Raw genomic sequence first — 23,214 nt, forward strand, 5'->3', positions numbered from 1 at the left:
GTGAATACGAATAGTGCATTGTGTAAATAAAGGACGACACCGAAAGAGAAAGCCAGAAACAGCTGTTAAACTTACAAAAAAAGAGTAAAAATTGTCGAAGTGGGAACATAAAACACAAATACAACAAATACGCCGACAACTAAACGGTCAACATGCCATGATCTTGGTGTAGTGGTTAAGGTGCTGGCTTACAAGTGCAAAGGATGCAAGTTCGAATCCTCGGCGAGGACATTTAAAAAAATTTTGTTAATAATACATACAACTCATGAGAGATGGTAAAAGAGGTCGTATTTAGTTTTTCGTAGCAATTATTATTGGTAATGTTTACTACTGATAATACTTTATGTCTTTGCGTATTGCTTTTATTCTCTTCTTAATTTTGAAAGAGAAGAATGTCCGAACAAATGCCACCAAAATTCCTCATATTTTGAAGTAAACGCCATTTGCAATTAGTAAAGAATAAAAATTGAACGTTCCGAAGTAGCTGCAAAAAGTAAAAGGAAAAACATGGAAGTCGACCATACTCATGGTTACTAAAAATACAATTTCTACATGCCTTACACCTCCCGACCACGTTTCTACGTTAGCAAGTAAGAGGTTTGTGTTTAGGTTAGGTTGGTCAATACGTTTTGCAAAGGGGCCCGGTTTAGCTCTGACGCACCACAGGTGCGAGAAGGGAGAAAAACACTTTTCCTCTCTCCCTCTGTGTGTCTATTTATCTATCTATTTGTATATATATATAACGCTATTTGTGAATGCCATAACCACCCTAATTTTCAGCGGATCGAGACGAAACTTGGCACAAACATTAATTGTTGAAATATCTTGATGAGTTCGTTAACCAGAATAATCAGATGAAAATGTTCAAAATGGTGGCCCTTCAAACTCTTAAAAAGTTCCAAGGGAACCAAATTTCGCCCATAAATAGGTATTCAGAAAGTTTGAATAAATTTTCCTCTTTTACTGAAATATTTGTGTGCAGAAACTTATTGAAATATTGGACCCGATTAATCGCCTAAAGAAGGTTCACGCCCTTTCGCTACGGTCAGGTTTTTTTTTTTTTTTTTTTTTGCAGGAGGGGGTTATCTTCTTATTGGAACAAGATGATTGTTACTGATGATATGAAATTACACATTGAAAGTGAAGAAACTTGTGTAACGCGTTATTTGAAAGAATAATATAATAAATGTGCATTCCTCTAACACAGAGAACTCATGTATTTCGAGTTCGGGAGCCTGAATTGCGAGGAGTGTTATTTGATTTGCTTTTTAGTAACACATTGCATTGCAAATAAAGGTAGGCAACATCAGTGGTAAGTAAAACAACAACAACAACAACAACAATAATAATAATAATAATAATAATAATAATAATAATAATAATAATAATAATAATAATAATAATAATAGGTGTTGTTTGTGGCAAGGCAATATCTTCCTCAGTTCTTCTTCAAACGTAATGATTGTAACGCCATATCTCCCTTACAAACAAAATATTAGCAATTTATATCGAGAGAACGGGAAACTGTAGAGCGATGGGACCAACGTTGGACAGTATGCACTCATAGTACTCAGAAAAGTAAGCGATTTCAATGCAAAATGAACGAAGAGTCATTGTCATGAGTACTCATGGGGCCACGGCAGAGCCCTCTTTAGGCAAAATGTCGATAGCTTATATCGAGAAAACAGGAGGTGATACTGGGATGGGACCAACGTTGGACACCGTGGACCTATAAGGCGTATCGAAAAAATTAGGGAGGCGGGCGCCAGCCAGCCTTACTTATTTCCACATAATAATATAAAATTATATTGTCGAAGTACACACACGAGTTAGCTACTAATATTTCATATTATTATTATTATTATTATTATTATTATTATTATTATTATTATTATTATTATATTATTATTATTATTATTATTATTATTATTATTATTATTATTATTATTATTATTATTATTATTATTATTATTATTATCTACAGCGTCTTTTCATTACGTGAGCATGTTTGACATGAAACCAAAGAGAAAATCCATCCTGTAGCGAAAAGAAACAATACTTTCTCTCAAATGGATAAAATAACAAGCCGAGATTGATTCGAACTCGCATGGACGGCGCGAAAAGCCAGTGCTTTGTCTACTATTTTTTTAACTGACTCACCGAACGCGTTTCAGTAACTTACTTATTGCTAATTTTACTTGCTTCACTCGTTTAGCTTGCTTTTTCTAATAACTTACAACGACAGGGACACGAACACAGAAACATCGAGAACAGTTAAAAATGATAGATGCTCTCCCGCCGAGAATCGAACCCGGGACTCCATACACCAAAGGCTCACGTGCTAGCCTCTAGACCAGCGGCGATGGCATCGCTCACTTCCTGTGTCGTTAGGGATTACGACCACTATATTGCCAGCTATCACTTCTGTGGGTTGTATACTATGATCACATGTTTCTTCTTTGCTGGAAGAGTAAAACCTACATTATATGTAATACATGAGGTATTTAGACCTACATGCTCTTCATATAATGTAATAAAAGGGTCATGGTGTCGGATTTTAATACATGACGTATTGCAGTATACAACATGCTTTGCATTACTTGTTTGTTTGTAGACAGCTACTAGCTTAGTGTTCTGAAAGGTTGTGTATAAACTAGGGATAGCCTGTTCCGGAATTATTAGTTTTCGGACTCCCGAAAGTAAAGCCGGACAAATTCCGGTATTCGGAAAATTCCAATTTTGTAATAATTTCGGAATTCGGAAAAATCCGGAATTTAGAAATTTCTGATTTCGTTAACATTCCGGAATTCGGAAAATCCGGATTTTTTCGAAAGTCGGAGTTTTTCTCAATTCCGGAATTTTCTAAATTCCGGATTCTTTCCGAGTTCCGAAATTCTTCTGAATTCCGCAGTATAACTGAATTCCATAATTTTGCGAAATCCGGAAAGTGAAAGTTCCGCTCCCGAAAAATGAATTTATTTTGGTTAATATGAATCGTGGCGGAAATAAGTCTTTGACCAGGTAATGGCGACTGCTTTGAAAGAAATGGGGAGTATGAGAATTCAATCTGTCATATTTGTAGTTTCGTGTGGAGAAAGAACGAACTTGTGAACCAGTGGTTTAAGAAAAACTCAAGTTATTAATATAAACTTTGCCGACTTCATAAAAGAAATACAAAAGACATTTTGAATCGAAAAATATAACATACAAGTTTGCAAGCCGAGACAAAGAAACCTAACGTAACCAGTCTAAAGACGGATCGTTTACCGCGTAGCGATCGCGGTTCAGTGGTCAAGGTGCTTCTGCGAATGCACGTTGCAGTTTTTTTTTCTTACTTTAGAATTTTTGATGGCGATTGATCAGCGATAATATACGTTTTATTATATTCAGATATTTGAATACTCGGATGTTTCAATACTTGAACTATCAAATCTTCAGGAATAATAATAGCAATAATAATAATTATTATTATCTCGTAGAAGATTAAGAGCTAGAAGCTAAATTATCGCTCAGGTCATACCATTACAAGGAGAAACGTGACTTTTGGAAAGAATATTTCGGTTTGGTTTAATGTTGCTCACGAGAAGAGGAGTTTCTCATCTCGTTTCTAAAACAAATAAAATAACATGAGAATTAACATTTTACATTCGAGACGGGTCAGGGCTAAATCAAAATTTTCGTCTCTCTTTGGAGATGAGAATCGAGACGAGACGAAAAGTATCGTAAACATTTCCCGTCTTGTCTCGATTCTCGAAATAGTGTATGTCCATTCTTTAAGTAACAATTGCTCTGTAGACTGAATCTCATAGGCTATTTCGTTACATTGTATTTCAGAGCTCATTGAATTATGCTCTGTGTAGGTATTTTTGTAGCAAAGCTTTTATATTTACCTCTGCATATTCTAAAAATTAGTTTATTATATGCCTTACTGTCGCGTGATATTCAGTTATATTTATTACAGTTATTTTCCTCAAAACATACTTTCTACATGAAACTTCAATAAAAGGTTCTAGTTTAAAATGTTGGTAGTTGCAGAGGTGTGTCTTGAAGGTACGGAACCCTTTTCCCGAAATCTCTACTTTTAAGTAAGTTTTGCCAAATTTCAGGGCAAGTTTAAAACTATTATTATTATTATTATTATTATTATTATTATTATTATTATTATTATTATTATATCAACTCCATGTATAATCTTTAAAAGATATACGGTTTGTATCTGAATAGTAAAAGCTAATTGACTGTCGATCTCGGTCGTCTGGAAGTTTTCAGGAGGCAAGGACATCGGTCACGTTCTGGGTTTGAGTTCCGAAGGGGCAAGTATTCGGGCTCGAGCAAAAAATTGTTAAAAGTTATAGGCTTCATCCAAACATATTCAAAACAGCTGGGACCGGGTTTGGGCTTCTCAACGGCTCGAGCGGCTCGGCTTACAGCTCATTCAATATCGAACCGAATCGAGAAGTGAGCCGAGCCAACAGCTCACCACACCGAGCCGATTTGAGCCATCGGCTTAGTTGAGCTGAGTCGAAACGTGCCGATGAACTAGTTTCAACTTAGCTGGCTCGAACCGGTTCACATGAGCCGAGTAGGTGACCCATTCCAACCGAGAAAGCTCGAGCCATCGGCTCAATTGAGCTGAGTCGATGGCTTGTTCCAACTAAGCCGGCTCGGGTCATCGGCTCATCCCAACCGAGCCGACTCGATCTGTTCGCTCAGTTGATACGAGCCGAGCCGGTTGATATCACTACCCGAGTTGGTCTTCTGCTTGGGCTCAAGAATTCGACCGTGCAGATCTCAGCCTTGATTTTAAGAACTACAGTATATACTTATATTGGTGATTACGACATTTAAGGCTGTCTCGTAATAATAATAATAATAATAATAAACTCTTGTCTTCTCGTTATCTAGACGAGACGTGATACACTAAAATTGCCCCACGAGATGCACTAAAATTACGAGATGACACGCACCTCTGTCGTGAGCAACACTAAAAGTATTCCACATTACTGCTTACATTTCTCATGGCTTTTGCTTTCCAGTCTGATCAGGCCAATATTTCAAAACGAGTTAAAACGAGCTGAACGAGCGAGAGAGCCATTATCAAACTCAACTCAACTCGAAACTCGACCTCGAAAACAGCGACTTGGCTCGGAACTCAATTCAAGAAAATTACCTTTGACTCGACTCAAATTGTACTCGAGTCGAATTGAATTTTGGCTCGACTTGTGCTCATCCCTATTCGTGTTTGTATTTTATGTTTCCACTTCAACAATGTCTACTCTTTTTTCTCCTTTTACCTGCTGTTTCTGGATTTCTCTTTCGGTGTCGTCCTTTATTTACACCGTGCACTATTCTTATTCCCAGCTTGTGACCCGCTTCAATGTCTTATTCAGTTTAGGCTTTTGTTCTTACAATGACTTCACATGTGATTGATTTAATTCTCACTTTCCGCGCACGACCGATGAAAATGTTTTATTATTATTATTATTATTATTATTATTATTATTATTATTATTATTATTATTATTATTATTATTATTATTATTATACTATTGAACTTGCACGGCGAAATTACTGTATAATACGATATCTTTTCTGTAATTTTACTCCATTGTATGTTATTTAGTTTCTTAATGGGCACTAAATTGTCTCCAGATCAACGAATAAATTAACTACGGCATGCACTTTGGTGGAAATATCATTGCAATAAGATTATTGGTTCGTTCCAAACATGTTCATGTAATGATATTTCCACCAAAGTGCATGCCGTAGTTAATTCATTCGTTGATCTGGAGACAATTTAGTGCCCATTAATAAATTAAATAACATACAATGGAATAAAATTATTGAAATGATATCGTATTATACAGTAATTTTGCCGTGCAAGTTCAATAGTATAATAATAATAATAATAATAATAATAATAATAATAATAATAATAATAATAATAATAATAATAATAATAATAATAATAATAATAATAATAAAACATTTTCATCGGTCGTGCGCGGAAAGTGAGAATTAAATCAATCACATGTCAAGTCAATGTAAGGAGAAAAGCCTAAACTGAATAAGACATTGAAGCGGGTCACAAGCTGGGAATAAGAATAGTGCATGGTGTTAATAAAGGACGACACCGACAGAGAAATCCAGAAACAATAGGTAAACGAAGAAAAAAAAGAGTAGAAATTGTTGAAGTGGAAACAAAATACAAATACGAATAGGGATGAGCAGGAGTCGAGCCAAAATTCGACTCGACTCGAGTTCAATCCGAGTCGAGTCAAAGATATTTTTCTTGAGTTGAGTTCCAAGCCAAGGCGCTGTTTTCGAGGTCGAGTTTCGAGTTGAGTCGAGTTTTATAATGGCTCTCTCGCTCGTTCAGCTCGTTTTAACTCGTTTTGAAATAATGGACTGATTAGACTGGAAACCGAAAGCCATGAGAAATGTAGGCAGTAATGTGGGATACTTTTAGTGTTGCTCACGGCAAGGGTGCGTCTCCTCTCGTAATTTTGGTGCATCTCGAGGGGCAATTTTAGTGTATCTCGTCTCGTCTAGATAACGAGAAGACAAGAGTTTTATTATTATTATCACAAGACAGCCTCAAATGTCGTAATCACCAATATAAGTATATACTGTAGTTCTTAAAATTAAGGCTGAGACCTGCACGGTCGAATTCTTGAGCCCAAGCAGAAGACCAACTCGGGTAGTGATATCAACCGGCTCGGCTCGTATCAACTGAGCGAAGTTGTTGTATTACTATACATCTGCTTCCGCCCCTGTCAAATCTGGTCGATCTCGTTGACGCTACATATTTGCTTTTTTATACCCCTTTCTTCGTTTACTGAACAAAACAGTAACTATTCTGAAACATACTACTGCGCATGCCTCGTAGATAAATATTTCTGATGCCAATAGTTTCCGTTTTGTCCAAGGAATGTTCTTTTTCTTATTCCCAGCATGACCCTTTTATTACATTATATGAAGAGCATGTAGGTCTAAATACCTCATGTATTACATAGAATGTAGGTTTTACTCTTCCAGCAGAGAAGAAACATGTGATCATAGTATACAACCCACAGAAGTGATAGCTGGCAAGACAGTGGTCGTAATCCCTAACGACACAGGGAGAGAGTGGTGCCCTTCCCGCTGGTCTAGTCGCTAGCACGTGCGCCTTTGGTGTATGGAGTTCCGGGTTCGATTCCCGGCGGGAGAGCATCTATGATTTTTAACTGTTCTCGATGTTTCTGTGTTCGTGTCCCTGTCGTTATAAGTTATTAGAAAAAGCAAGTTAAACGACTGAAGCAAGTAAAATTAGCAATAAGTAAGTTACTGAAACACGTTCAGTGAGTCAGTTAAAAAAAAAAAAAGTGGACAAAGCACTGGCTTTTCGCGCCGTCCATGCGAGTTCGAATCAATCTCTGCTTGATTTTTTATCCATTTGAGAGAAAATATTGCTTCTTTACGCTACAGGTAGTCCACTCTTTTCGTATTTTTCGCTGTCGTTCACAGTTAAAGTAACTGACTATTATTCTTTCTACGAATGATGGATCTTCTCTTTGGCTTCATGTCAAACACGCACACGTAATGAAAAGACGCTGTCGATAATAATAATAATAAGAATATGAAATATTAGTAGCTAACTCGTGTGTGTATTTCGACAACATAATTTTATATTATTATGTGGAAATAAGTAAGGCTGGCTGGCCCCCCTATTTTTTTCGATGCGCTTTATGGGTCCACGGTGTCCAAAGTTGGTCCCATCCCAGTATCACCTCTCGATATAAGTTATTGACACTTTGCCTAAAGAGGGCTCTGCCGTGGCCCCATGAGTACCCATGACAATGACTCTTCGTTCCTTTTGCATTGAAATCGCTTACTTTTCTGAGTACTATGAGTGCACACTGTCCAACGTTGCTCCCATCGCTCTACAGTTTCTCGTTCTCTCGATATAAATTGCTAATATTTTGTTTGTAAGGGAGATATGGCGTTACAATCATTACGTTTGAAGAAGAATTGATTAAGATATTACCTTGCCACAAACAACACCTATTATTATTATTATTATTATTGTTATTATTATTATTATTATTATTATTATTATTATTATTATTATTATTATTATTATTATTATTATTATTATTTTACTTACCACTAATGTTGCCTACCTTTATTTGCAATGCAATGTGTTACTAAAAAGCAAATCAAATAACACTCCTCGCCATTCAGGCTCCCGAACTGGAAATACATGATTTACAGTTCTCTGTGTTAGAGGAATGCACATTTATTATATTACTCTTTCAAATAACACGTGTCACAAGTTACTTCACTTTCAATGTGTAATTTCATATCATCACTAACAATCATCTTGTTCCGATAGGAAAATAACCCCCTCCACCAAAAAAAAAAAAAAAAAAAACCTGACCGTAGCGAAAGGGCGTGAACCTTCTTTAGGCGATTAATCGGGTCCAATATTTCAATAAGTTTCTGCACACAAATATTTCAGTAAAAGAGGAAAATTTATTCAAACTTTCTGAATACCTATTTATGGGCGAAATTTGGTTCCCTTGGAACTTTTTAAGAGTTTGAAGGACCACCATTTTGAACATTTTCATCTGATTATTCTGGTTAACGAACTCATCAAGATATTTCAACAATTAATGTTTGTGCCAAGTTTCGTCTCAATCCGCTGAAAATTAGGGTGGTTATGGCATTCACAAATAGCGTTATATATATACAAATAGATAGATAAGTAGACACACAGAGGGAGAGAGGAAAAGTGTTTTTCTCCCTTCTCGCACCTGTGGTGCGTCAGAGCTAAACCGGGCCCCTTTGCAAAACGTATTGACCAACCTAACCTAAACACAAACCTCTTACTTGCTAACGTAGAAACGTGGTCGGGAGGTGTAAGGCATGTAGAAATTGTATGTTTAATAACCATGAGTATGGTCCACTTCCATGTTTTTCCTTTTACTTTTTGCAGCTACTTCGGAACGTTCAAGTTTTATTCTTTACTAATTGCAAATGGCGTTTACATTCAAAATATGAGGAATTTTGGTGGCATTTGTTCGGATATTGTTCTCTTTGGAAATGAAGAAAAGAATAAAAGCAATACGCAAAGACAAAAAGTATTATCAGTAGTAAACATTACCAATAATAATTGCTACGAAAAACTAAATACGACCTCTTTTACCATCTCTCATGAGTTGTATGTATTATTAACAAAAATTTTTAAAATGTCCTCGCTTAAGATTCGAACTGGCGACCTTTGCGTTTGTAAGCCAGCACCTTAACCACTACACCAAGATCATAGCATAGTGACTGTTTAGTTGTCGGCGTATTTGTTGTATTTGTGTTTTATGTTCCCACTTCGACAATTTTTACTCTTTTTTTGTAAGTTTAACAGCTGTTTCTGGCTTTCTCTTTCGGTGTCGTCCTTTATTTACACAATGCACTATTCGTATTTACAGCTTGTGCCCCTCTGCAATGTCTTATTCAGATTAAGCTTTTATTTTCGCTCCTCAGTAAACATTTGATTGATTTAATTCTCATACTCTCCACGGATGGAGCGCAGGAATGCCAGACTCGAAAAATAGGTGTACATTTACTTTCCTGACAGATCATACATGTACCTCTCCTTGCTAAGAGCCATTCGTCTTTCTCAAATTTACTTGGTAACAATAATAGCTATTTAGAACTAATTAAATGTAAAACATTCTGACCTTTATATATGTAAGTGATCGGGAAGAGTATTTATAACAGTTGAGTTGTACACCTTAACTTAATTAAGATAATGAATTGAATTCACACACGTATCCTTGTCTGTAGTTGCATTGCACCTCAATAAATAATGGATGTTCTTTAACATATTTGTCGAAGCTTAAACAATTCCATCCTTTCTTTGTTACTTTATTTAACCATGGTGGGAAACCATTTTCATCATCCATAGGAATAACTTCATTGGTTTCCTCCCATACCCATTGGTCATTTTTAACTATACCACCAATCCAAAGATCTTGGAATGCTGAAAAAACATAAAATATTTCAAGAAAAGTGATTTTAGACATAAACTGCAAAACGTAAAAGTAGCTATTAACACATACACCTGTAGTGTAATCGTTCTCAACGTTCGTGAGATGAATATACTCATAGAAACAAGAAAAATCTAGTAAACATGTCCTAGAAATCGATTACATTCAGAGTTATGCCTTGCCAATGAAATTTGAAGACGAATATTTCAAAAACTCTAGTCATTCAACTGAGTAGTTTTGATTTTTAATATGTTAAATTAATCTGTTTGATTTCTAATCTGATATTTTATTATGTTAGAAAAAGTTGGTTCCAGTTGTATGAACAACATCCCAGCAACCACTGAAAATGCATTGACAGGAGTTCGATACCATGAACAAAACCAACATTGCGAAGGAGTTTTGATACGTTGTGCGTAATTGCGTAACATGAGTTGAGAATGAGTCAAGTGGTTAAAATGGAATTAAGTAAAAAATTTTCAGTTTAAAGACCCATAATCGTGTGCTGTTTATAAAAGATTCAGTTGTTTAATGATTTTGGAAAAGTTGGTGCTGTGGTAATATGGCAGAAAATTTGAGTATCAAAACAAAAAAAGAGACAACGTTCTCCACTACATAGCCTTAAATCGAAAGTGCTAGCACTTACAGAGCTGAACGCTTTACCACTGAGCGAACAAAAAGTAGTTAAAAACGTAGGGAGGTATTGACACGAGAGCAATATAAATGGTTATATAATAAAAAGTTGAAAATGACTGTGTAAGAAGAGAGACATCTCAAAAGCATGGATAAGTAAACCTTCGAGTACGATAATGCCAGAGACAACAACACTACTGAAGTGTGTTGACAGGCGGTTCACAAAGGATGTTACCGACGAATCTGATGTTCCCTGGTACGATCAAACGTGTCTGCCATTTCTGAAATCACCACGATAGTTGTAATAACAAGCACAAGGAGATTATCGCATGTCGCAATAGGTGTTTCGTACATCACAGGTTTTATTTTGCCCCAAAGAAAAAAGCATCTAACAAAGTTATATCATGGGAAGTGGTGGTCAAGGGAAAGTCCACCACGGCCAATCCAGTATCTGCGAATATTTGATCATTCAGGAAGTTTCTAACATCTACGTCAAAATATGCAGGTGTGATGTTGTGTTGGAACCACATTCTTTTCCTAATTGCTAATGTGAAATTCTCTAGTTCTTCGAAGATGACAGAAACGTAAACTAATTGCTGACACAAACAAAGATAAACAATAAATGAGAACCAATCAAGTTGTCCTACACTATATCGCATCATATATTTCATTTATTATTTTTATTTTATTCATTACACGCACTCCCTGCCCTAGTTATGCAGTAGCGCATAATATACCAAAAATGTTTCGCCATCTTCATTCTGTTTAAGATATCGATGTTCTGTCAACAAATTTATCTTACTTGATGAAATGTCGTTCCATACGTTACACATTCGACCCAAATTTTCTAATGTAATATTCAAAAATCCCATACTTCCTGTTGAGAAAATCCCTTACCTCGTTACTAGCAGATTCTGAATTATTTATTTTTGGATATAGCATATTACAAATCTTAAATAGTCATATGCCTTCTCAGTATAGCTCTTGAAATATTGATCTCCAAATATCATTTTTCCATGTTTTCGGCAAGTTGTAACTCTGAAAGTAAGCGATTCTAAGAGATTGTTTAATGGGTTTTATTTGTACTTTTACAAGTAGATTTAACTTCTAAGCATTGTAAACTACCTTCAAAAACATACAATACGTGCAATTATCAATACATGTGCTTGTAGTACATACTGATAAATAGACAACAATAGAATACAAATACTGTTTTCAATACTCGTGAGTAACGAGAGAAATCGAAAAGTATTTGCGCCTGTTTTTATTTATTTATTTTTAGGTTGTGCAATACTTGTTATTACAAAATCGATATATAAGAGTAATGTGGTAGTCTTTCCTTGGAATGGCCCCAGTGTAACTTTAAATTCTTGCACAGTACACCGCTGGTATCAGTTACCAAGGATGGCCGGAATGCTAACAATATCCACATATTATGAGCAGAGAAGTTTGGTACGTTTTCTATTGTGAAAGTAACACTTAGTAACAGAATCCACAGAGAAATTAAACCAGCATATGGGGTAAGTGTCTGTGAGCAGCCATTTGATAGAGATGTTGAGGATGTGGTTTTCCTCCATGATAACTCAAAACCGCACGTTTTTGTTTTTCGTTTATGTTTCAAATTCGCAACAACAACTTTTCAATTTTCTGTCGTAATGATAATTTGTAATGCATATCGTAATATAGATCCAATAAAAATAATCCAATATTAGTGTCAAATTCATATTTTCGCGGTCGTTGAGATCAACAGTGAAACTCTGATCGCATCAAATTCCAAATTCAATCCATTCAAATCTGGGCCAGGATCACCAGGGGGCGATACCGGGACATGTAAAAATAATTCAATGTTAGTGTCAAATTCATAGTTTTCGTGGTCGCTGAGATCAACAGTGAAACTTTGATCGCATTAACTTCCAAATTCACCATATTCGACTGTGTTCCTGGGGTCGCCAGGGATAGGGGAATACCGAGACATGTAAAATAATCCAATATTTTTGTCAAAATCATAGTTTTCGCTGTTTCTGTGATAAATGGTAAAATTCCGATCGCATTCACCCCATTCGACTGCGGGTCGGAGGTCACCGGAGGAGGGGATACTGAGACATGTAAAAATAATCCAAAATGACCGATATTAGTGTCAAATCCATAGTTTTCGCGTCACTGAGATCAATGGTGACACTTCCATTAGCGATGAATTGCAAATTCAGCTACCATTGTATTCGGGCCGGGGGTGAGCGGAGGGGGAATACCGAAACATGTAAAAATAGCCCAAAATGACCGATATTAGTGTCAAGTCCATAGTTTTCGCGGTCGCTGAAATGAATGGTGATACTCCCACGGGCGTTGACCAGGCGAAGAATGGGTAAGAGTTCAACAATTCAACGAGTTCAATAGGTTTGAGCTGATCTGAACGCGAACCAGTTATTTGGAATGACCTCTGCCCAAAGAACCCTATTGAGGAAGATTGAGTAATTTTGTTTATATTTTTTTCTCTCTCTCCGGAATCTTTATGGGCGCGTTACAATTTCAAGTGCAAACTATACATTAAAAATAACTCTGTTTTGTGTAGAGACTCGCATAGTTTATACGATCTGATTGATATATATATACCTTATTATCCATGTAATTGTGGTATAATAATTTGGACCATGCATGTCAATTTACGAAATTTGTCCAAAAAAACTACTTACTATCATCTGTATTAGCAACGAAGTTTGCTTCTTCGGGATCCGATATAATGGCTAGATAACCTCCCTGCTGTTTACATCGCGTCGACGCTTCATATCTTGAAACTTTGTCCGTAGAAAAAGTGTATTTATGGCCTTTGTGATGGAAGGTATCGTTCACAATTAAATGATGTACAACTCCTAAAAGGTAAACATAATGAAATGTGTTTAAAATATTTAATTCTTTGTATATTATTTTGTTTGATGTTCTCTTATTATCCCAGTAACTATAACAATGCACAAATGTACAACAATATAACGCTGAAAATGTCTAGTAACGTTTCTAAAATTTATTTATTTAGAGCTGAATTTCTGTTGGGAGGTTGGCAAGATGGCGTAGAATGTTCTACACAATAGAGTGTCATGCTCTTCAATTATTTCAATTTAATTTTTAACAACAATTTCAATTTTGGACATAATTTAGTGTATTACAATTTTTATAGTGTTATACATAATTTTTTGTATGTTCTACGCTTCTGCCTTCCTTTTTAATTCACAAACTAGTGTGGAAACAGAATTATTTGAAACAGGCCAATTCGTCCATTTTGGAACGGGCCACCTTCTACAATTATATTAATAACAAAAAGATTTATAACAATTCTAGTGAAGCAGTCAACTTGGCCTTAGTGCTGTGACTTTTTAATTATAAAATCTCCTGCAAGGGAGATGAATAGAATAGAATTTCTGCTCTAGAAGACAAGAGCTCGATCGCTTTCAAAAACATAGTGTAACCCAAAATATTGATACACGCTTCTTTATTTCGAAAATTTAAGGTAAATATACTCTGAACTATAAGAATATTATGGGCCTTATGCAGAGTCGTTCTGGGGTAAGATTAGTGCCATACTAAAGAGATCGACTAACATGTTTCTAGCAGTAGTCAGGCCTTTAGAATGATGCTAATCATGCGTCAAAACGACTCTGTATAAGGCGTATGTTTATATATTACGCGTTCAGAAGCCAAACCGATTAACTCCATTTTTTTTTCTAGTTCTACACATTTTTTACTTGAAAAAGATACATTCTTTCCAGAGGAAAATCGATTAACTCCATAGTTTAACAATTTGCTACTAGAATGTTTAAACGTTTTGATCATTGTCATTTAAATACATTGTATCTAAGTTACTTAAATGTTTCACTACTGAAACATCTCGTTTGATGGAGTTAATCGGTTTGGTATCTGAAAGGCTCATATTATATTTCCGTGCAGTCCTATTACGTCCTTGAGCATAGGATTTAGGATCTAATAATGCAGGAGTTTCCACAAGGTGTAAAGTCATGACTAATAATTGAAGTTTTAAAGTGCGAGATATTTTAACAAACAACTCTAACCAAGATTGCATTCAGAGTAGAAGGACAGATATGAAGATTAAAACCATACATTCTGTTTCTAAGTAGGCATTACTTTGGGTGGAAGAATATTAAATGAGGTGCACCAGTGATGATGAGAGGAGGATACACCTGAATAATTGAATTATTTACCTCACGAGGTAGTGTTTTACGATTATTCTATGTATATTGATCTTACTTCTGGGTTACACTTTTTTATTATTTTGTTACGGAAAAAATGAAGGTTATTGTTGTCTGAATTCATGTCTCTTGTAGCATTTGCTATTGTATCCTGAGACAATAAATGTTATACACTAGATAGTTCTGGAATGTTTCGTTCTTCTTCCTTGCCATGAAAAAAAGCCATTGTTAAACAAGTTGCTTTCTTCAAAGTTGAATTGAATCAGTCATTTCGAAAAGGCCATATATCTACCAAAGTAAATTCTCGAGGAGAAAGAAAACACTTGGGATTTCAAACTCGATGTGTACAATCCGCGGCAAAAAACCTGCAACATGAGGATGTAAGTTTATTGTGAAACTACGCCTAACAGCACAGGAAATGAACATAACGTCTAAGTGGAACGAATCACGCCAGGTTAAACCTCGGTCTCCTCCCGTGCACACTTATTTTGGAGCAAAAGACTTCTTCATTTTACAATAAACTTATATGCCCATGTTGCAGGTTTTTTGCCGCGGATTGTACAATGGCATCGATGGTATTGCAGCAATAGTATAGGATATGTTGCATAGTATGACCATACAATTGAGTTTTTCACAGGTGATGCGCGTTTCTTCTCGTACGTCTCGAATTTGCACTAAAATGAAAATGTGGTGGAGAAAGACATATGACCTTTTCGCAATGACTGATTCAATTGTGATTCAGATGAGTTATAGTTCTTTATTGTAAGTTCTTTCAGGAATTGCAACTCTACTTGAAGGAAAGCTTTTATCTTGATTGGTTGCCACTATCTCTGTTGATATCCCTTCTGAATTGCGGTTGATCTTTGCTTCTAGTTGAAACTGTTGATTATTACTTCAAGTAGAAATTTGGTTATGATCTTATTTTGAATTGTGATGCATGGTTTGTATAAGCCGGTAACCTATTTCTACTCTTAATTTTTGTGGTGAATAATTATATATATTAGTTTCAACTTATTTCCGTTTTCTCCCCATTTATTTATTTATTTAAAAATCACCAGATACAGTTCAGAGGCCATTTATACTGAATGTATTTTCCTGAGTATTTGCATTGTAGTATTTGCATTACTTCGACTAGTATGTTGTTGTCCACAAAGTAAATCTTGAGAATGATCAAACTTCTGATTTTATTAAATAATTTTCATTACACTAGTTTTACGTTTGATTATTGATACAAAGGAATTATACTTTTCAAAATTTTCAGTTCGTGTAGGACTGATGAGGGAAAACTCTGAAATATGTTCCTTTGATTATAGTGAAAAGTGAGTTAAATAACTATGAAATAAGAGATGACCATAATATTCTCTCAAAGTATGCACAGTAAGTCGACAAGTGTGGAGATGCATCCAACTTTATACAAGATAATTCCTGACATTCTGAGCACATTTCCATCAGAACCATGCAACTTTGAGATTATATTCTTATTATTTTAACTATGTAGTTATTCACAATGGGAAAGGATGTGGTGCTGGGTGTTCGATTTTCTTTGAGGCTATTTACAAAACTCAAACATTTTAAAAACACAAGTTAAATTTATATTGTAATCAGTCTATTTTTTACTACTATCGGTATACTTTAATTATATTCTTTGAATATTACTCAACCGTTATATCTTATTTTGTTATATTAATTACAAACATTCCTTGATTATATTTTCTTCAAACCTCGACATTTGTATACAGATGTTAGCAGTCATTGTTTAATCAGTTTAATGAGGAAACTTTGTTGCTATTGTTACCGTAACATCTTTCCACCTATAGTAAGTTTGTAAACTCTGCTGACAATATATGATAATTTTAGGATTGAACATACGTACCAGATTCACAAACAAATCCATGATATTCTGTACATAACCGGGGCAAATACTTGGGATCCTTCATCTCGTGTGACTCAAGACTCAAACATGTGAAATTTGGATCATTTGTTGCACTCACCCATGAGACAAGACCATGTTCTGAACTATTGGAAATTGTTTCTCCTGTGTGAATCCATACCCAGTTATTATCTATTTTCATTCCTCCCAGCCACAAGTCATCATAAACTGCGAGAACAGAAGTAAGACAAAGGACTTAGAACAAATAATAACTTAAGATTGGGAATATTAGTTTGTCTGTAAATATAAGAAAACTTTGTCAAGAGAAAACAATAAGATACTTAGTTTTACGTTATAGGGATGAACTAACGAAACAACTTTACAAACCCAATAAGTTACTTTCTTGAAATAATGATTCTACGGATTTGGAAATGCATGTGGATGTGTAGGTATATATCGTGATTGGCATTAGGAAGGAAGTGATGTATATTTCGGAAATTTTTCAATCGATAAATTTTAATACAGATATCTAAATAAAACGTACAAAACACATGTTGATGTTATAAAGGTATGTTAGATCCAGTAGTGTTCAAGGTAGAACAGGCATGGGCATAGAAGAACCAATATGAAAGATAGAAGTAGCAATAAAAATAACCAGTACACATTTTACAATGTAAAACTGAACGAAACTAAATTAATTCACATCAGAAGTCACTAGATAATAAACAAACATATATATATATATACACCACCGAACATCTGACTGTTACCACTTACTAAAAGGAATCTTGTTAGTTTCATCTTCATTTGTTTTATATGAATGAAGCAATTTGCAAATCTTGGATACACTTCAATTTATTTGTAAAAATAAATTTTAACTATTTATTTCCAAAGGAACTTACATTAAACTCATTTTGAAACCTACCGTGAAATTGGAGCAAGGAAGTCTTACAGAAGTGCCACTCACAAAATAACATCTGCGATTTTAAGACCCAAGAGCGATGGTGAAATGTCCGCCCTCTCGACAGTTTAACAATGCACTTCAATGCGGGGCGAAAAGGAAACAGAAATGAGGTCAGCGATGGAAAGAGAAGATCACAAAAAGCGTTGATGCCAGACACAACGAATAAACACTGTATCGTGACATTTCTCCACACATTCGCGCGTAGTAGTCTGTTGACAATATTGCACAGATACTATTAGCTCAGGGAGCTGCTCCTGTGTGTACCTGGTTGAATACCATGAAAACAAAATCATGTCCACGAACCGCGGAACAGAAATCAGAAAGTGAATTAAATACTCCATTTTCAGTGTAAATGCCTCTATCATAAATTTCAAAAGTAGTATCTCATCAAATTACCAGAATTTCGGTTTAACGACGGTAAAGAGCCTTCCATTTCCGAAAGAAAAACTTGTGCAATGGCTGTATTGTTCTTGCGACACCGGGTGGTATCTGGAGAAGCGATGTAGTGTTATTTAGGGGAAGTCATGAAGACAAGTTGTTTTGCTGTAAGTAGTCAAAGAGTCGAGAAACAGAGCAGAATGCGGTTCACAGAAAGGGAAAAGATCTCTAAGCAAATATTGCAACCCAATTTTCCATATTTTACCTTATTTAGTGACAGTGTCAATGAGATTATCAGACCGAAACATTTGTTTAGAAACTCTGGAATCCACTCAGCTCCCCTAATACAACAAATAATTTGGCAAAAGGGAAACATCTGTACTACTAATAATAGACATTACTGTGTAGAAATGACTTAATGGACTGTTTGTGCAAGTTTTTCTTCAACAAAGGCAAAATCTGTTTCGATTGCACTCCATGAACAAAACCGCTTTCATTGGTCGTGCGTGTAAGCGCGAAATACGAATTTTGTAATTGTCCTGCTTTTAATTTGCAAATTTCGCTTAAAGCGTTTTATGCAGTTCATGGATGCGATGAACTTACGTCTGTTAATAACAAGTTCGCTGGAAATTTCGAAATCCCAAAATCATAAGTCCTCATCATTAACACTTCGTTTCCTTTGTGGAGCTTCTATAAAACAAAAATATAAGTTATCATGTTTTATATTCATATTCGATACAGTTCGCTTTTCATTTAACTGCTTTCTTCATTAACATAGGTGCTGCTCTGATGTCATGAACGAAATTTATTACAAACAGTCAATAACGAAACTCGATTTTTACCAACTACATTCACACATGATTTTAGAGCCCTCTTTTTATAATCGTAGCTAATATTATCCTTGTATTTTCTCTCTGGACTCCTCACATAATCGAACTACTAGATTTTCAGGGCAATCGGCTTCTTCACTAGACACGAAATCCAAAATCGAAAATTGGCCCATATCACCGCTCCAGCTAGGAACAGGACTTTCACAAGAAGAGGAATCGCATATGTTGTTACAATTTCACTGTCTTTGTCTGCTGTGTCCAGAACTGCCTGTGACAAAATGCTATACCAGTATGGCAATTTGAAATTAACCCAATTACATGCTGCCCAATTGCTTTTTCGTTGTCTCCGACAAGAAAATCCCTTTTCTCTGAAAACGACGCAATGCAGCGCAAACTGGATAATATTAGGTGGATCCACAATGCCACAATGGAGTATATTTTGACTGCAGTACTGACTCACGCCTATTACCGGTAACTCACAGCATAAATCTGATAACCAAGTATTTTGCATCATGTACAATGCCTGTGGCAAACTTGAACCAAAGGGGTCCCTACATGTCAGCTAGTTGCATTGTTGCGCAACATTTCACCATCGCTATTGGATCTTTCCAGTTCACAATCGCAGCTGTTATTTTATGAAAAATATTTCTCTGAGACAACAATTTGACGATAAGTTTCGATATGACCTCATTGTAACTTCCATTGTTAGCTAGAACGTCGCTAAAATGATATTTTCTCATTTAACTTAATTATCTTTTACTTCTTATGCAAAGTTCCTTCTTAAAATTCCATAAAATTATTCCCCCACTACATACAGAATAAATATATTGGCCACCTCAATGTTGAAAATTTTATGAATGTGTTTCTAAATATCACTAATTTTATTGGCAAAGGAAAGTTAAAATGCTATGAAATAATTATATAATATGAAATAATGATGATGATGATGTTTGCTCTGATGTCATCTTTAATGCCTGCCTTCAGAGTAAAACTGCAAATGCTACCGACACTAACAGCATTAACAACACGAAAGATTTGACGATTTCTAACCTGGGCAAGATATTACTGTCACTAAGGTGCTCGACACATATATTAAGACGTGTTCCAAGAGGTGCTCGTTCAACGGTGGCTGACGCACTCGCAGAAGTGTTAAACCATATAACAATTTCAAATGATGCAAAAGACTGGGTCAACCTTTGCCTATTTCCATTTGTTGCTTTAAGTGCTCCCAAACAATCAGATAAAGTTAAGAATCTAACTACTTGGGTGAAGCAGTGAGTTCGCCTCTGGTGTAATATTGGCCATGACGCCTTAACCTGGCCTTCAACTAAGATGAACAAATATCGATTAAATCACAAATTTTCTAATTTGAAGGTTGTAGAGAATAAACTTGCCGATGGTGACATCCGTGGAGCAGCACGTCTTTTAATTTCTGATGATACGGTTGCTGCTCCGGATACCTCTGTATTGGAGACCCTGTTGGAGAAACATCCTACCCACACTGGCAATTTCATTGCGCCGGATCTTCCTGATGGTCGACACACTTTTCAAGGAGTTTCGACTATGGAGGTTCAAAAAGCAATTAACTCCTTTCTGTCAGGCAGCGCGGGAGGTCTAGATGGGCTTCGTCCTTCAATTCTTAAAGACCTTCTTTCTTGTCAAATACTGGAATCGAAGGAAAAACTAATAAAATCCTTATGTGATCTATTTAATTTAATAATTTCTGGAAAAGTATCAACGGAAGTTCGCCCACTGTTCTTCGGTGCCAAACTTACAGCGCTAAGAAAAAAGGATAGTGGTATTCGGCCCATAGCAGTGGGGAATGTTTGGCGCAGAATATCGGCAAAAATTGTATGCTTTAGAATACGTGAGCCAGTTAAGAACTTTTTACCCCCCCCCCCATCGCTTGGTGTTTGTGTTCCTAATGGTGCCGAGGCAGCTGTTCACGCAGCCCGAGTTTATTTCTCTTCTACTCACAGTGTTACTAAGGCGATTGTAAAATTGGATTTTCGTAACGCATTTAATGAGCTTCGCCGGGATACTATGCTTGCTGCAGTGAAGAGTAATTTTCCTTCAATTTATCCATATGTTTATCAATGTTATGCTCAACCAAGTGATTTGTTTCTCAAGGGAAACACTATTTCTTCTCCGAGAGGTGTACAACAAGGTGATCCCCTGGGCCCAGCACTTTTCGCTATAACCATTCACTCTTTAGTTAAATCACTGGATACCGAATTAAACATTTGGTACTTAGACGATGGGACAATTGGTGGTGAACCCGAGATAGTTCTTTCATCTTTAATAGAAATAAATAAGAAGGCATCACTTCTTGGCTTGCGTCTTAACTTTTCTAAATGTGAGGTGGGTTGTCTTGGAACAGATGAAACCGCATTCGACGAAATCTTTAGAAGATTTAATGAGGCTGCACCAAGCATAAGCCCTCTAACAATCCAGAATGCTTGTCTTCTAGGTGCTGCTCTCACGTCGGAAGCACTCACTAACGTGCTATTGAATAAAATATCTACTTTAGAATTGTTCTTGTCTCGACTTCCTCAATTTCAGCCCATTCAGCAGTTTTCCTTTTACGAGCACCTATATCAATCCCTCGTTTAACCTATTTTTTACGATGCTTTCCATCTTGGCATGAGAGTTCTTTGCTGGAAAAATATGATACTGGCCTGAAAACTGGCCTTGAATAAATTCTGAACTGCTCCTTAAATGACAACTCTTGGACACAAGCATGTTTACCTGTTGGTTTGGGCGGTCTTGGTATTCGACGAGCTGTGGATATGGCGATTCCTACATTCTTAGCGTCATACCACGGATCTCTGCGTTTAATCGAAGCTCTCCTTCCACAGGGTTATTGTTTGGACCCAGATGGTTCAGTTCAAGAAGGCTCTAAAAAGTGGGCAAACTTAGCAGATACAGCCTTCCGGAGATTAACAAAAAGTGTTATCAGTCATCTTGGTATACACCAATTGCATGTCAATTACATAATCATTTGTTACAATCTGTTGTTGTTCCGGAAGATAAAGCCAGGTTTCTTGCTGCCTCGTTTCCCGAAGCGGGTGCATGGTTGATGGCGATACCTTCTCCGCCTTTAGGCCTCCATTTGTCAAATGAAAGCTTTCGAATTGCTGCAGCCTTACGTTTAGGCTTAGCAGTTTGTGAGCCTCATCGCTGTCCAGCTTGTGGGGATGAGGTTAACCAACGTGGCCTGCATGGCCTTTCATGCATGAAGAGCGCTGGTAGATTCGCCCGACATTCCTCTGTAAATGATATAATACTACGAGCCCTCAACACAGCTGGATTTCCTTCAATACGGGAACCTTCTGGTTGCTGTCGTTCGGATGGAAAGCGACTGGATGGGATGACATTGGTTCCATGGATGAGAGGTAAATGTTTATTGTGGGACTTCACAAGCGCTGATACATACGCTCATTCAAGTCTCCCTCTGTCAGTATTGAATGCTGGAGCTGTTGTTAATCGCAGAGAAGCTGAAAAGCGAAGAAAATACAACAACCTTCTCGAAAAGTTTGTTTTCACCCCAATCGCTATTGAAACCAGTGGTGCTTGGGGTGCAAGAAGTCTTGAATTCATTAGGGAGGTAGGAAGACGCATTTCTTGTGTTTCCGGCGAAGTTCGCTCCACATCTTATCTAATACAGCGCATATCCGTTTCTATCCAATGTGGTAGCGTCTCGTCGGCCCTGGGCACTTTACCACCTGGCAAGGAACTGGATGAGGTGTTTATACTCTGAGGGACTATAGTTTTCTTTTGACGTTATAATTATATAATTATTTCTGATTTAATATTTCTTGTTTCCGACTTTGTTTTATTATTTTTTTTATTTCTAACAATTAAATCATTGTAATCTAAATGATTGTAGAATTCAACAAAATTGTGCATTACTTAAGAACAGAAAAACAGACGTAATAATTGTCGATAACAAATTGAAAATGGTCCTTACACTTTTAAATCACTTTTTCTCACCAAGTTTAAAAATAGACTTATTCTCGTGTACCCTTCATTTGTTTTCGAACTATCGGATCAATGGAATCGTTACTAGTACGAGTAATAATATTGGTATTAATTATGTTGCTGTCACACATTACTTGTTTTTCTTGTTCTTGTTACCTTACTATAGTTGCTATTATTATGTGTAAAATGATGAGAAGAAACTTCAGAAGTGGAAAGAATTGAGACAGAATTAGTTTTATCACTCACAAAGGTGTTATCACTCATAACTCCCATAACCTCCTTATGTGGAGTTATTCTTCACTAAAATGTTATATAAATCATTCACATTTCTTACATAATC

The 23,214-nt window shown here is 36.2% G+C and overlaps 2 protein-coding genes across 3 annotated transcripts in view; both read right to left on the reverse strand.

The window, feature by feature from the left end:
• LOC145668225 (macrophage mannose receptor 1-like) overlaps positions 1-23,214 on the reverse strand; it is a 125,096-nt gene that overhangs the window by 11,133 nt on the left and 90,749 nt on the right. The window lies entirely within an intron of this gene.
• The window catches only part of LOC145669066 (secretory phospholipase A2 receptor-like), a 65,406-nt gene that overhangs the window by 1,066 nt on the left and 41,126 nt on the right, over positions 1-23,214 (reverse strand). The window contains exons 9-11 of the mRNA XM_081737425.1: positions 16,725-16,949; positions 13,346-13,522; positions 9,717-10,018 (exon numbers count right to left, since the gene is read on the reverse strand). Of these exons, the coding sequence (XP_081593551.1) occupies positions 9,780-10,018; positions 13,346-13,522; positions 16,725-16,949 (641 nt within the window). The 3' untranslated portion in view covers positions 9,717-9,779. The remainder of the gene's footprint in view (positions 1-9,716; positions 10,019-13,345; positions 13,523-16,724; positions 16,950-23,214) is intronic.

Source organism: Thermobia domestica, chromosome 13 (assembly GCF_964235325.1).
Source record: "Thermobia domestica chromosome 13, izTheDome1.hap1.1, whole genome shotgun sequence".
NCBI classification, from domain to species: domain Eukaryota; kingdom Metazoa; phylum Arthropoda; class Insecta; order Zygentoma; family Lepismatidae; genus Thermobia; species Thermobia domestica.